Source organism: Arabidopsis lyrata (assembly GCF_000004255.2).
Source record: "Arabidopsis lyrata subsp. lyrata unplaced genomic scaffold ARALYscaffold_1, whole genome shotgun sequence".
In the NCBI taxonomy this organism is placed as follows: domain Eukaryota; kingdom Viridiplantae; phylum Streptophyta; class Magnoliopsida; order Brassicales; family Brassicaceae; genus Arabidopsis; species Arabidopsis lyrata.
In genome coordinates this window covers 4,709,577-4,721,308 of record NW_003302555.1, presented here as the reverse complement: position 1 = coordinate 4,721,308, position 11,732 = coordinate 4,709,577, and the positions used below count along the sequence as shown (strand labels likewise).

Genomic DNA, 11,732 nt, shown 5'->3' with positions numbered 1-11,732 from the left:
ATTAAAAAAAAATTGATAACCAGTCTCGACATTGACATGTCTAGTTACCAATATACATCTTCATATTTTATGTATATGTAATATGTCTTTCTTTTTTCTTCCACCACAAATGGATGAAAAGGAAGTATATATTAATCAACTAATTCTTTATAATTTTCTATGATAAAATAAAATAAAAATGAAATGCGTCTTCTACGTAACAAGCAGATTATACTCCCTTTGTCCCAATATATAAGATGTGTAAGGCATTTTCATTTGTTCCATTATATAAGATTTTTTTTTATTTTCAATGCATGATTTATATTAGTTTAATAGTATTTAATTGTTTTAATTATGCAGTATTTTTTTACTGGTTGAATTTTCATAAATGAAAAAATATTTATTGTTTCTTAATCTTTATGCTTTTAGTCCAAACATCTAATAAAATGAGATAGAGATAGTATTATATTTGGTTAGAACTTAGAAGAGTTTCTAGTGGTTATATGATTTTAGAGAACAATTCCAATTTGTTAGGCCACTGCGAGAACAAAACAAACTCTTGTTCTTGTAAATTCAACTAATTCCGTGGGTTGTAACTTGTAGAAATTTTAAACCAAGAACAAAAAAAACTTGTAAGAAATTAAAGACGAATATATATATATATATATACACACTAATACACACTATGTATAAAGAAATATTATTGGAAAAAAGTTTTTCATAGAAACAATTCAAATTTAATAAACCAACCTCCTTTTTGGTATGGGGTTGTTGGTCTAATTTAATGCTTGTCTCTTGCTTGCCTCTCTTCTTCAACCATCTTCGTATTTATATCTTCTTCTTCACTATGCATACCCATAAACTTTGCTAATGGCCGCATTTCTCTTTTCTCCTTCGACTCTTCTAATTTTTACTTTGGTTTTTGACGTGGAAATTATTATATGGTAAGTGTTTCTCAAGGATCCAATTGTTCTCTCCGGTAAATTAACATTTTTTTTTGTGTCGATCGATAGTCACTTTTGGTTTTGTTTCTTGGTTTTCTGGAGCTAAGTGGAGATAATAGTCGAACAAGAGTGATTTTATGTAAGGTAACGCGAGATATTAGTGCGGTTCAATCAAATAGTCGTCCTCTTAACTCATGGAGATCGGTGTTGTTCGATTGAGCCGTGCCAATATCACGCGGTAAACCAAAATGGCAAAGATCGATCGTTATCATAACCTTTGAAGGTATCAGGTATGTATCATTATTTTTTTATTGTTTTCAGTTTTGAATATTATGCCTTTGGTAACATTTTCTTTAAAAAATTGTTTTTACTCTACAGGCTTCGAAGGTATAGAAACAAGCAACACAAAACCCAAAATCTAAGTACAACTGCGATTTGAACTTCTATTTTTAGCAAGTATTTAAGGGAGTAAAAGTACTAGCTAGAAAGTAAAACTATATTTTGCTTTACTATCGTAATGATATTGCAACAAACCAAAAACTATTAAGTGTTTAATTTGTAATTAACTATCTACACCTTTTGTCTATAATTTAGCTGTGGAATGATTTCTCTTATTTGTTATTTAAATAAAGGTGTATGTTTATACGCTTGTTGTTAATAATCTTACGAAAACCAGGAAGTCTGTTTTGGACTTATCCTCTCAAATAAGGTTAAATTTATGAAATTTCGTCAAGTCGTTCTACATTTCCGGAAGTATGTTTGTGACAAATCAGATTATATTATGTTTTAGTTTAGTGAAAAAGTAAACATGTCCTTTTTTGTTTACATGTTTGCCAGACAATATCCAACCAACGTTAGAGGATAAGACAGAATTACCAACGATCGAACTTAAGAAAAAACATTAAAAATAGAAAAAAAAATTCCAAAACATAGAAAATTCCGATTAAAGCCAGATATCGGATCGAATTTAATCCAAAAAATTAGAGTAATTGATATTCCCTCCGGTTCACATATATGTCGTTTAACGTTATTACACTTATTCTGAAACAAATTTTAAGTTCTAAAACGAGAGAGTATAAAGCCATAAGTAACTCAATATAAATATGGTCCCATAAATAGGTAAGAAAGAAAAAACACAAAGGAGTGCAATGAGAAGCAAAAAGGACATATGGAAATTAAATAAAAAGGCACAACAATAAGGACTCTCTGTCTGTCATAGGACAAACCAAATGTGACCAGAACATTATTTCTTTGTCTCTCATTAAACCACTTCACTAACTATTTTTTGCATCATTTATTCTTTTTCTGATCAAAACCCTATATAACCCTACCCCAAAAGAAAAACAGAATTGTTTTGAAATCTTTTCGCTCTCTTTTTTTTTTCATTCTAAATTAGTTTACTGGTATTATAGATTATTAGCACGTCAAAGTATTATAATAGTCGTACTTAAGAAATTTTGTTTTCTATAGCTTTTTCAGGAATTTGACGTCCATAACGCATTTTGAGGTTCGCCACAACGTTCGTGAACGTCGGCCATCCTCTCAGCCGATCGACAGATTCCGCTGCATTTCCAGTCGAACGACGCCGCACAATTATGTCCCATCACTGCTTTTAGTTCACAATCTGCGTTTCAAAAAACATAAAAGTTTTCATTTATAATTTTATCATATGATAATTGTGTAAAGAGAATTAATTACTTAGAATCTGATTTTCTTAGAGAAATTCCTAAAACCTTGTTATATTTCATACCATTAACTTTTCTTTTTGGAAATCCTAAATTCTGTTATAAATCAACTTATAGTAAAACCGGTAACATCTTATGGACCAAACCAGGATTGTTAAGCTCTTTACCCTGAGAAGTACTGCAACAGAGTCTTTTGTCATCAACATGTTCTACATTCAATCCGATGAACCAAGATCCCAACGAAACATCTTCATTCGCATACTTATGCAGTAAATCCCTTAAATTTCAACAAAAGAAAAGAGATCACTATAGTTTTTTCCCCTAGCATTCTGGCTGCATTATACCGCTAAAAAAAACTTACTGGTTTATCAGTATGTAAGTAGCTAGATCTTTAGATATGGCGTAAAACTGTCCCGTGGCGTGGCGGAAATACTTGTTCCCGACCTCTCCAAACTTCCAATACTCTGGTTCATGGTACTTCACACTCCTATTTTTTTGCCAGAAATATAAAAAGTCTGGAAAGGTTGCTGCTCTTACGCTGTTTAAGTACCTAAAAATGCTCACCTTAGTAAGGTAGGTTTTTTACTTACTTTCTGGCTAGGACGGGACCGGACTTCATGCAACCAACGTAAACTCGAGGCTTGTTTCGGTGTACGGATAAAGTCTTTTTGAGCGTGGCTACAAATAAATCGGAACAAGGCATCAAACAAAATGGATGAATGATACAAGATAAAAAATAAAACATTTTGATTTTCTTACCAAGATTCACATGAACGTCGTCGTCAACTTTGATGTAGAATTCTGCGTCCCACAAGGAAACAGCGGTAGCGAAAAACGTCTTAGTCTTGGCAGATAACTCCATGTATCCCTCGGTATGTTCCTGTTTTGTTATATAAAGATTTAAATAAAAGTAGCAAGAAAGTACCAAACACACAATAAAGTTTGTGAGAATTGCGCAGAGTTTTACCAGTTTTAAGAAATCACCATGTGTTTTCTCTTCTGCTTCAATGGCTTTATCAAGAATCCCCCGAGACAACACACTGCAATCAGAACATGTCCAAGAACATAAAAGTGTCTATCTTCACAAAGTAAAGTATCAGTGTAAATGCTTAGTTTTTCACTAGAGAACATGACTTCTCCATTGTACCTGTGTCCTATAACAAAGCGAACAATGATGCCTTTCTCTTCTTCAAGTTTCTCAAGCTTCTCTCCTGAATGATAGTTTAAAAACCGAAACATTTACAATTTCTGACTAATGTACAATAGAAATCAAGAAACTGGAAACAGACTTACCTTGTGGCATCCATGTTGACCGGACAGAGTCACGTCTCTTACGACTACTAAAGGCCGTGTTAATACCGATAACCATGAAGTATTTTCTTTTCTTGGCTTCTTTGGAAATGTTAAATTTCCCGGCCAACGACTCGCGTTCGGCTCTAGCAGCTACTAGTTTGATCTCTAAACTTGAAATGGATTTATCTAAGATCCTGCATTTGTTTCAAATGATATAACATCATCATCATCATCTAAACATACATAGCAATTGTTCATAGATACATCTAGTCAAATTTCCAAATGGTTTTACCCGATAGTGTTGTTACCAAACTCCAAAACCTACAAAGAAACACTAGATCAAACAATGTATCATCGACTTTCCAGGTGAGTTGATAACGCAAAAACGCAGAAATCTTACATTCTTTTTATGGCAATCACTAGAACTTAAGCTTAGTTTGGAGAGTCTTGATATGCCTCTAGCTTCAGGTACTACATTCCACATCCTGTTATAATGATGATCATTATCCCATAATCAAGCACAAAGCTTTAATAAATCCATAAGATCAAAAAAAACACAAACCCGAACCAAAATGCAGATCAAGTCACCATCTTTCGCAGTGATACAGAGTTTTGCAACAAAAAGAAGCAATCTTTTATGTTATTCTCATACATTGTGGACAATGTGCAATACAATTGTTCCTCTTCCCTCAATACTAAAAGTTACAATGTTCCATCATTTGATCAAATCTATCTGATAAGCAGTATAAGTTATAGATTTTTTTGTGTCTCTCGTAATTCCTCACAAAAGCTACACGGACACAAATAGACCATTGGTCTGATAATAAAAAGCATGTCTTCACCGACAAAACTCTAAGCTTAAGAAATCTACTTAACTTTAGAGAAAACACAAGGCAGAGTCAGTCCCAAGGAGATGAAATACAAATTAGAAAACAACAAAATACTTAAAAATTCCAGGAAAAAAAAAAAAAAAAGAAGAAGCTAGAATCAGACATGAACGGAATTCTCTCTTCTCTCTCCTGTTCTTCTTCTGGTTTCAAATTAAGGCTTAAACGTTGTCTTTTGATTCCAGCCGAGGGCCAGAAGCTTTCATAGTTCTGGCATCGGTTTGGCTTTTTATTTTGTTTAGTTTTCTTATAGAGTCAGATTTAGGGATCTCTTCTCTGGATCTATGGTTTGGATTTTCTGATTTTTGCAGGGATTCTCTTGGTTTCTCATCGGGGCTCTCTAGTGCTTCTCCGCGTCGGCCCTATACCACCCGTCTCCGTTGGTTGGTGAAGCGGAAAGGAAAGTCTTCCTTTCCGCTTCAGATCTGGGCGAGATCTGTTCTAGATTTGGGCTCCAATCACCGGTTTTGTCGTTATAATCGACTTCAACCTGCAGGACATCTTCGGCGGTTTCTTTTCAATTTCAGAGACTATGCCATCGTCCAAAGGATGCTCAAGATTTCTTTTTCCAAGTCGACCTATATCAAGCGAGGCAAGAAGATCGGTATCTCTTCTGTAACTCCCGGATTCTCCGAGACTACTTGAATTCTCCGATCAAGTTCTCTTCTTTGGTTTCGCCGGCTTTGTCTCCGGGAACATATCTTTGTTCGCCGGCTTTTGTCGCCGGGAACATACTTTTGTTCGCTGGCTATGTATTCTACTTTGGCTCACTCATGTTCTGTTGGTTTTTGGCTATGTAATAAAAATAACACTCTTGTGAAAAAAAAAAGAATCAGACATGAACAGTGAGATATCGAAACTTTATAAGAAATCGTTGAACATTATCAAAATGGGTTTTTTGTAATAGATTTACCTGTTAGTGAAGAACATTCCAAGGCAGAAACTTGCGAGGCACATGAAAAATACAGAGTTTCTAGAAACTACATTTCTTGGAGTAAAATTGTACTCTCCTCTGTTCTTGAAAGACATTTGGGTTTGACTTCAGGACTCAAATCCAAGAAAGCAGAGAATGGTCAATGTAAAATCGAAGATTTGTTTGATTTGGAAGTCAAAAGATTGAAGCTTTTTTTGGTTTTTGTTTTCTCTGTGGGTCTATTTTACAGTTCTTTTCTGCAGTCTATTTCTCTCACTCTCTCTCCGCATGAAGAAAGAACAAACCCACTAATTGATTCACTTTTTTATGTAACTTAAAAAAAGGGTAACGCTTTAGGAAAATACAATAATGACGTTTCTGATTATAGATTTTGGGGTTACTAAAAATATTTAAAACTGATGATTTTTGCTACTAATGTAATGATAACTGCAGCTGCTGATCAAGTACCGGAAAAAAGAGTTACATTGCTCTGTTTCCGAGTTGCACATTGGACCGGGTCGGGGTCAGATTTGGAATTCTGAAAAAGTACCAATTCGGTTAGAAACTTGAACAATTTGGGGAATATAAACTTTGCTTGGCTTTTCATTTATTCAGAATTACAAAAGCAGAATCCATAGACCTATAACGTTTTTTAAATTGCTTTGGGTATGTAAAAGAAGAAGAAAGGATCAAACTCTCTAAGCTAATTTCTGTACATACCAAGAGAATTGATCTTAAAGTTTCCATTTTATGTTGTCTCACTTGCGTGCAGAGTGATAGAGCTCAAGATACTCAAGTGCAGGACGATTCCATGACCAGTCTTGCTCCATCACCGTCTTGCACAGCGAATTGAACCACTCTCTACCATCGTACCACGCCGATATCGCCCTGCAGAAGAAAAAACCCCAAGAAATATCGGTTAATAAAGCTCGAATCAAGAGAGTTTTAGTTTATATTTCGGTTGGTTACCTATTGAGAGCATAATCAACACCAGGAGCATCAGCCCCGTCGAAGCTGAACCCATTAGGTTCTAGAACTTGAGCTTGTGCCCTTTCTTTATCGTGGTCAACATCAAATACTGTGTCAAAGAGTCCTATTGGATTAAGATAAACCATTATCCTAAGTCAGCTTGGTCTTGAGTGAAATGGGTAAACCTTAAGATTCTAACCATAGCCAAAAACAGTTACCTCCAGTTTTTCTAACAACAGGAACAGCACCGTATCTCATGGCTATGAGCTGTGTCAGTCCACACGGCTCAAATATTGACGGCACAAGAATAAAGTCAGCCCCAGCGTAAATCTGGAGAGTAAACACACAGAAAGACTTAGAGCAATACTAAAAGCAAATTAAGGAACGAACAACAAATAAAGATTTGTTATTGTCTTTTCTACCAAATGGGAAAGAGGTTCATCGTAGGTTAAAACAAGCCGAGCTCGGTCACCATGAGAAGAATGCAATTGGTTTGCCAAGTTTACAAAATCATTTTGAATCCGAGGATCTGGAGCTGAACCTAACAAGACAACCTGCTTTCAAGAAAACCGGTAAGGATTGTGAAAAGTTCACGACAGGACTTTTCAAAGGTTGAATAATGCTTGAAAAAAAAACCTGTCCATTCCGTTCCAAGGTACGCCAAATAGCGTGCTTGATCAAATGTATTCCCTTCTGGTGTGTTAAGCGCGTAATAATTCCTACTACTGGAAGATCGGCACTCTTTAGTCCAAGCCTGTTTTGCAATTCTTCCTTGGCTGCTCTTTTGCCTTCTACAACGTTCTCTGAAGTATAAGGTACCTAAGAACCACACAAAGTGTTCAAACATCACAAGATGTAGAAAGGAATCTAAAGACAGGAAAGGAGAGGATGTGATGAAGCTTACGGGAATAAAGTTATCGTTATATGGATCCCATATATCTGGGTCGATCCCGTTTATGATTCCGTGAAACTTGTATAAATGTGGAGAGATTACCGAGTTTCCAGCAACTTCCTTAGCATAGGTTGGCGAAACCTGTATAATGTTAAGAGCACACCGACTCATGCTCATTTTCAGTTTCTTTAGAGAAAAAGCACAAATGATATTTCTGTGATAACAGATCTCTTAAGTGGAGAATGCTTTCAGAAATTACCGTTGTAGCTTTGTCTGCAAATTTCATTGCTTTACCAATGGCATTTGCTCCAAATTCCAAATTATGAATTGTGAAGACAACACGGGTTTTAATTAAACCGTAATTCGTGTATTGATCCTTGAATAACCATGAAACCGGAGCACTAGACCAGTCGTGACAGTGAAGAATGTCCTGTAGATGGTGAGACCATGGGTTAGAGCTAATAGTTAGAGCAAACTAGTAAGACTTTCCATTGAGAATTCTCCATTATTCTACAGGAGCAGGAAGTGTAACTTACTGGATGGAAACCTCCTTGGAGAAGAAATTCAAGAGCCGCATGACAGAAGAAACCGAATCTTCCTGCATCATCTGCACAACCGTAAACACATCCTCGCTGAAACAATCTGCAACAGCCAAGCAATGGAAACAACTTCTTCATGACCTCAAGAGATGATGAATGAAATGCGGAAAGAGCTTAAAGAGCAATATGCATAAAACTAACCCATTTTGTGGATCTAAGAAGTAAACAGAAAGGCCTTCTACTTTTCCATGCCAAACTTTTATTTCGGTTCCTCCCCAGTGATAGCTTCTGTTGAATTGCAAGTCCTTCACCTATTTTCACAATGTATAAGAACACAGAGAGAGAAGCAGCAAAAAAAGGGAAGTGAAAGCGAGGAAGATATGAGAAGACATCGATCTTACAAAGTTGTGCTTTAAGCAATCATACTTTGGAAAAATGATGTCCACATTATGGTTTAATTCTTGAACAGCGCGAGATAGACTAGTGACGACATCACCCAGACCTCCAACCTGCATGTAATAGATATACATAAACTTAAGATATATAAGTACAATGCTTTTAAAGGCCAACCTCACCTCTTACAGTTACCTTTGCGATGGGTGCCATTTCAACAGCAATATGAACAATGTGCAATGGTGGTTCCTTTGAAATACCTCCCACAACCGGTAAATGGTAATCCAGACCATTTTTGTTATCGAATATTCCGCCATCCTCTTTCTCAGAGAACACAAAGTCCATCATGTAAGCATCCAATGGGACCTTAGCTGGAAAAAAAAAAGAGAAACATTAGTCACATATTAACAGTAACAGAAACCTGTACAACTGAAATGTTACCCGTAGTCTTCATGTGTGAGCTTCCATCATCTGCTGCTTCCATTTTCTGAGGTGGCAAAGGGCCCAAGCGGTGAGTCCAACGATTAAAAGAGCCTCTAAACCAAACTTCAGGCTTTCCATTCAAAACCGTGTTTGCAGGATTGTATAATACAGTCACAGGGTTTCCTGCTTGAATCTCTACAGGCTCAGTGTAAACCACGTCTTTCTGGGATAGCAGAAACTTTTTAAGTGTTCTTTCCTTAGTTTCGGCTTTCAAGCGAGCTGTCTTTTCCATCTGCCAATAAAAAAAGAGGATGAAGAAATGTAAAACCAATGTAGTCAAGAAAGAGATTTGACAAGAATGCAAATAATATGGTAAAGAGGATAAGCTGATAATTCTTTTAAATGCATTGAGCACTGACCTTGGCACGCATAACTTCCTCTTTTAACCGCCTCTCCTCCTGAAGTTTTCTAAAAATCATATTTTCTTCCTCTAACCAGTAAAGTTCTTCAGGAGTTTTTCGAGGAACAAGTGCGTGGAAGTCTTGGTAAAAATTATTGTCATACAGAACCGCTCCTTTAGGCGGTCCATCAGCAAAGACCCAGTCAATGACTAGAGCACCGGCAGGCACTACAACTGCATATTGAAATGAAAAAGATCAATAAACCAAATGGCAGTCAAAGGATATGTTACCACAAAATTTTTGTCGAAAAATGCAGGTTTGTTCAAAATGATAGAAAATGATAGAAAAGCATAAATATACCTTCAGCGAACCACCAATTTCCGCTCTTTGAATCATCATTTCCACTCTTTGGATCATCATCCTTTAACTCAGCATCAACAAGCTTTACAACGATAGATAATCCATCAACCCAATTATTAAACCCTCCATGTAACCAGAGTTCTTTGGAATTAGCCAGAGGACCTGACCTTTTATTGTAATAAAGCTTCACTGTATCTTCAGCCTTGAAATCACTCGGCTCAATGTACCAAACATTCTCAGCCGAGATTACAGCCTTCTTAATAGCCGGTTGAAGCAATTCACGTCTCTTCTGAGTCTCCGCCTTAGCTTGTGCTCTATCAGCTTCAATTGCAGCCTTTTGAGCTTCGATTCTCCTCTTCTCTTCTTTTTGCCTCTCCCTCTCAGCTTCTTCCTTGGCTAACTTCTCTTGCTCTCGCAATTTCTCTTTTAGAAGAAAATTCTCAAAGTCAACTTTATCCATCCCACCTTTTATCTCTACACAGAAATCTTTTGAGTCATTGTTGTCATATACACTTTGCCCATTGAAAAACACAAAGTCCATCTTATAAGCTTCTTTGGGGATATGAAGGAGACATGACAACCAATTTCCATGGATCCATGTCTTTTCCAATCTCCTTGTGAAAGACTTCCATCTCCATTCGTTAAACGCCCCCATGATCAAAACATCGGGTTCGTTCTTCAGAGTTGACAGATTCCTGTTGAGAAAGACTTCTATGTCTTCATCAGGTTTCACAATAACGGGATACACAAACATTCTATCACCTCTCGCCAAATGTTCTGCTGCAAGCGCTTCTATTTCCTTCCTACGAAGATTCTCTCTTTCAAGTTTTAACTTTCTTTCTAACAAAGCATCATCCTCAATATCCGACTTATCTAACACATTCCTCTCATTAAAAACAACAGAGCCTTGTTTCTGTACATCCGCTTTAGCTTCGGGCAACTTAGTAACCCCTGAAACCTCGTTTGTTGCTGTAGAAGTGGCATTACTATCTTTTTCACCATTCTTCTTCTGAGTTCTTTTCTGAGCACTTCCTACTGTTGGTTGTCGCCCAAAACCTCTGGGACCTGAGCTTTTTGGTCCTGAAGCAGCCATTCTTCCTTGCTTCTTCCTTGAAAAATCTTGGTTAAGAAAATAAGTATTCATCAAAAGGACTGAATCAGTAATCACAATGAAAAGTTATAACCCCTGTGAAAAGATTCTTGATTCTTAACCTGCACTTGCCGTGATCTGATGCAGAAACCCATTTGATTTGTATTGGCTTTCCAATGAAGCAAACTGAAAACCAAACATGTCGTTGGTTAGAAATCGATTATACAACAGTTCAATCACCTCTTTCACAAGCTCACAATCACAACCAAGAAATACATTAACTAAACACCATCAAAGTTAAGATTTTCAATGAGGTGAGGATTATACCAGTAGAAATTTGGATATTCCCAAAAGAAATTAAGTCAATTCCTATACTCTACCAACCAGAAACGAGGTTGTAACATGAGAATCCCAATCCAGAGACCCTACCAGAGTTGGATCTTTTTTATAAAAAAAATAGTACATTGATTCAATTAAAGATATACTAATCGAAAAGGCGATCACACTATGAAAAAGTAGAACACTTTACACTACAATTCCCGACAAGTAGAATCCAAAGAGATATACAAACGAAAAAGATGGAAGAAACAAAGAAAAAGAAAAGAATTTTACACTAGAAATAGAGCGTGGAACAGATGAAGTATTGATCTTGACCCGACCCTTTTCCTGAAAACCCGGTCTGAGACTCGCTGGTCTCTGTATCTGCCAACACACTTCCATGGCTGCCGAGGAAGAGAGTAAATGGTCTGGAGATAGAAAATGGTCTTGTACTTCTTTAGGTATTATATGGTTGCTTTAGACAAGAGAGAATGTCTGTTTGTTGTTGAAGCAGCCCCCTCCTCCACTGCCTCACCACACCACACCACACTTCTCAATCACTGAAGTCTGTGAAACTCATCTCCTTCTTTATTTTATTCCGATTAAATTATTCCGAGAATACATGTGTTGATTAATATTTTTATAT

At 36.5% G+C, this 11,732-nt stretch overlaps 2 protein-coding genes and 1 long non-coding RNA gene across 6 annotated transcripts; 1 reads left to right on the top strand and 2 right to left on the bottom strand.

Annotated features, from left to right (window-relative positions):
• The first annotated feature begins 770 nt into the window (after positions 1 to 770).
• LOC110224621 lies at positions 771 to 1,647 on the top strand. Of its 3 annotated transcripts, none has more exons than XR_002329123.1 (3): positions 771 to 923; positions 1,026 to 1,213; positions 1,302 to 1,647. It is a non-coding gene; the product is annotated as an uncharacterized LOC110224621 (long non-coding RNA). The 3 variants fall into 3 exon arrangements; XR_002329124.1 differs by having other exon boundaries at positions 772 to 923; positions 1,031 to 1,213; XR_002329122.1 differs by having other exon boundaries at positions 779 to 1,213.
• A 425-nt stretch (positions 1,648 to 2,072) lies between these two features.
• Positions 2,073 to 6,021, bottom strand: LOC9325956 (probable beta-1,3-galactosyltransferase 1). Its single transcript, XM_021010966.1, has 11 exons — positions 5,702 to 6,021; positions 4,302 to 4,386; positions 4,194 to 4,222; positions 3,902 to 4,095; positions 3,756 to 3,819; positions 3,576 to 3,648; positions 3,368 to 3,488; positions 3,199 to 3,286; positions 2,970 to 3,095; positions 2,776 to 2,885; positions 2,073 to 2,547 (listed from the first exon to the last, which is right to left on the bottom strand). Exons 1-11 carry the CDS (start codon positions 5,815 to 5,817, stop codon positions 2,399 to 2,401), a joined length of 1,155 nt encoding a protein of 384 aa, XP_020866625.1. The 5' UTR covers positions 5,818 to 6,021; the 3' UTR covers positions 2,073 to 2,398.
• A 39-nt stretch (positions 6,022 to 6,060) lies between these two features.
• LOC9325955 (starch synthase 3, chloroplastic/amyloplastic) lies at positions 6,061 to 11,670 on the bottom strand. 2 transcript variants are annotated; one of them, XM_021010964.1, is made up of 17 exons: positions 11,381 to 11,670; positions 10,891 to 10,954; positions 9,679 to 10,797; positions 9,337 to 9,551; positions 8,936 to 9,209; positions 8,690 to 8,865; positions 8,503 to 8,610; positions 8,303 to 8,412; positions 8,099 to 8,204; positions 7,822 to 7,992; positions 7,575 to 7,703; positions 7,307 to 7,489; positions 7,093 to 7,224; positions 6,889 to 7,000; positions 6,671 to 6,794; positions 6,422 to 6,589; positions 6,061 to 6,239 (listed from the first exon to the last, which is right to left on the bottom strand). In XM_021010964.1, exons 1-16 carry the CDS (start codon positions 11,486 to 11,488, stop codon positions 6,460 to 6,462), a joined length of 3,261 nt encoding a protein of 1,086 aa, XP_020866623.1. In that variant the 5' UTR covers positions 11,489 to 11,670; the 3' UTR covers positions 6,061 to 6,239; positions 6,422 to 6,459. The 2 variants fall into 2 exon arrangements, with proteins under 2 accessions (XP_020866623.1, XP_002889891.2); XM_002889845.2 differs by lacking the exon at positions 6,061 to 6,239 and having other exon boundaries at positions 6,276 to 6,589.
• Between the last annotated feature and the right edge of the window lie 62 nt (positions 11,671 to 11,732).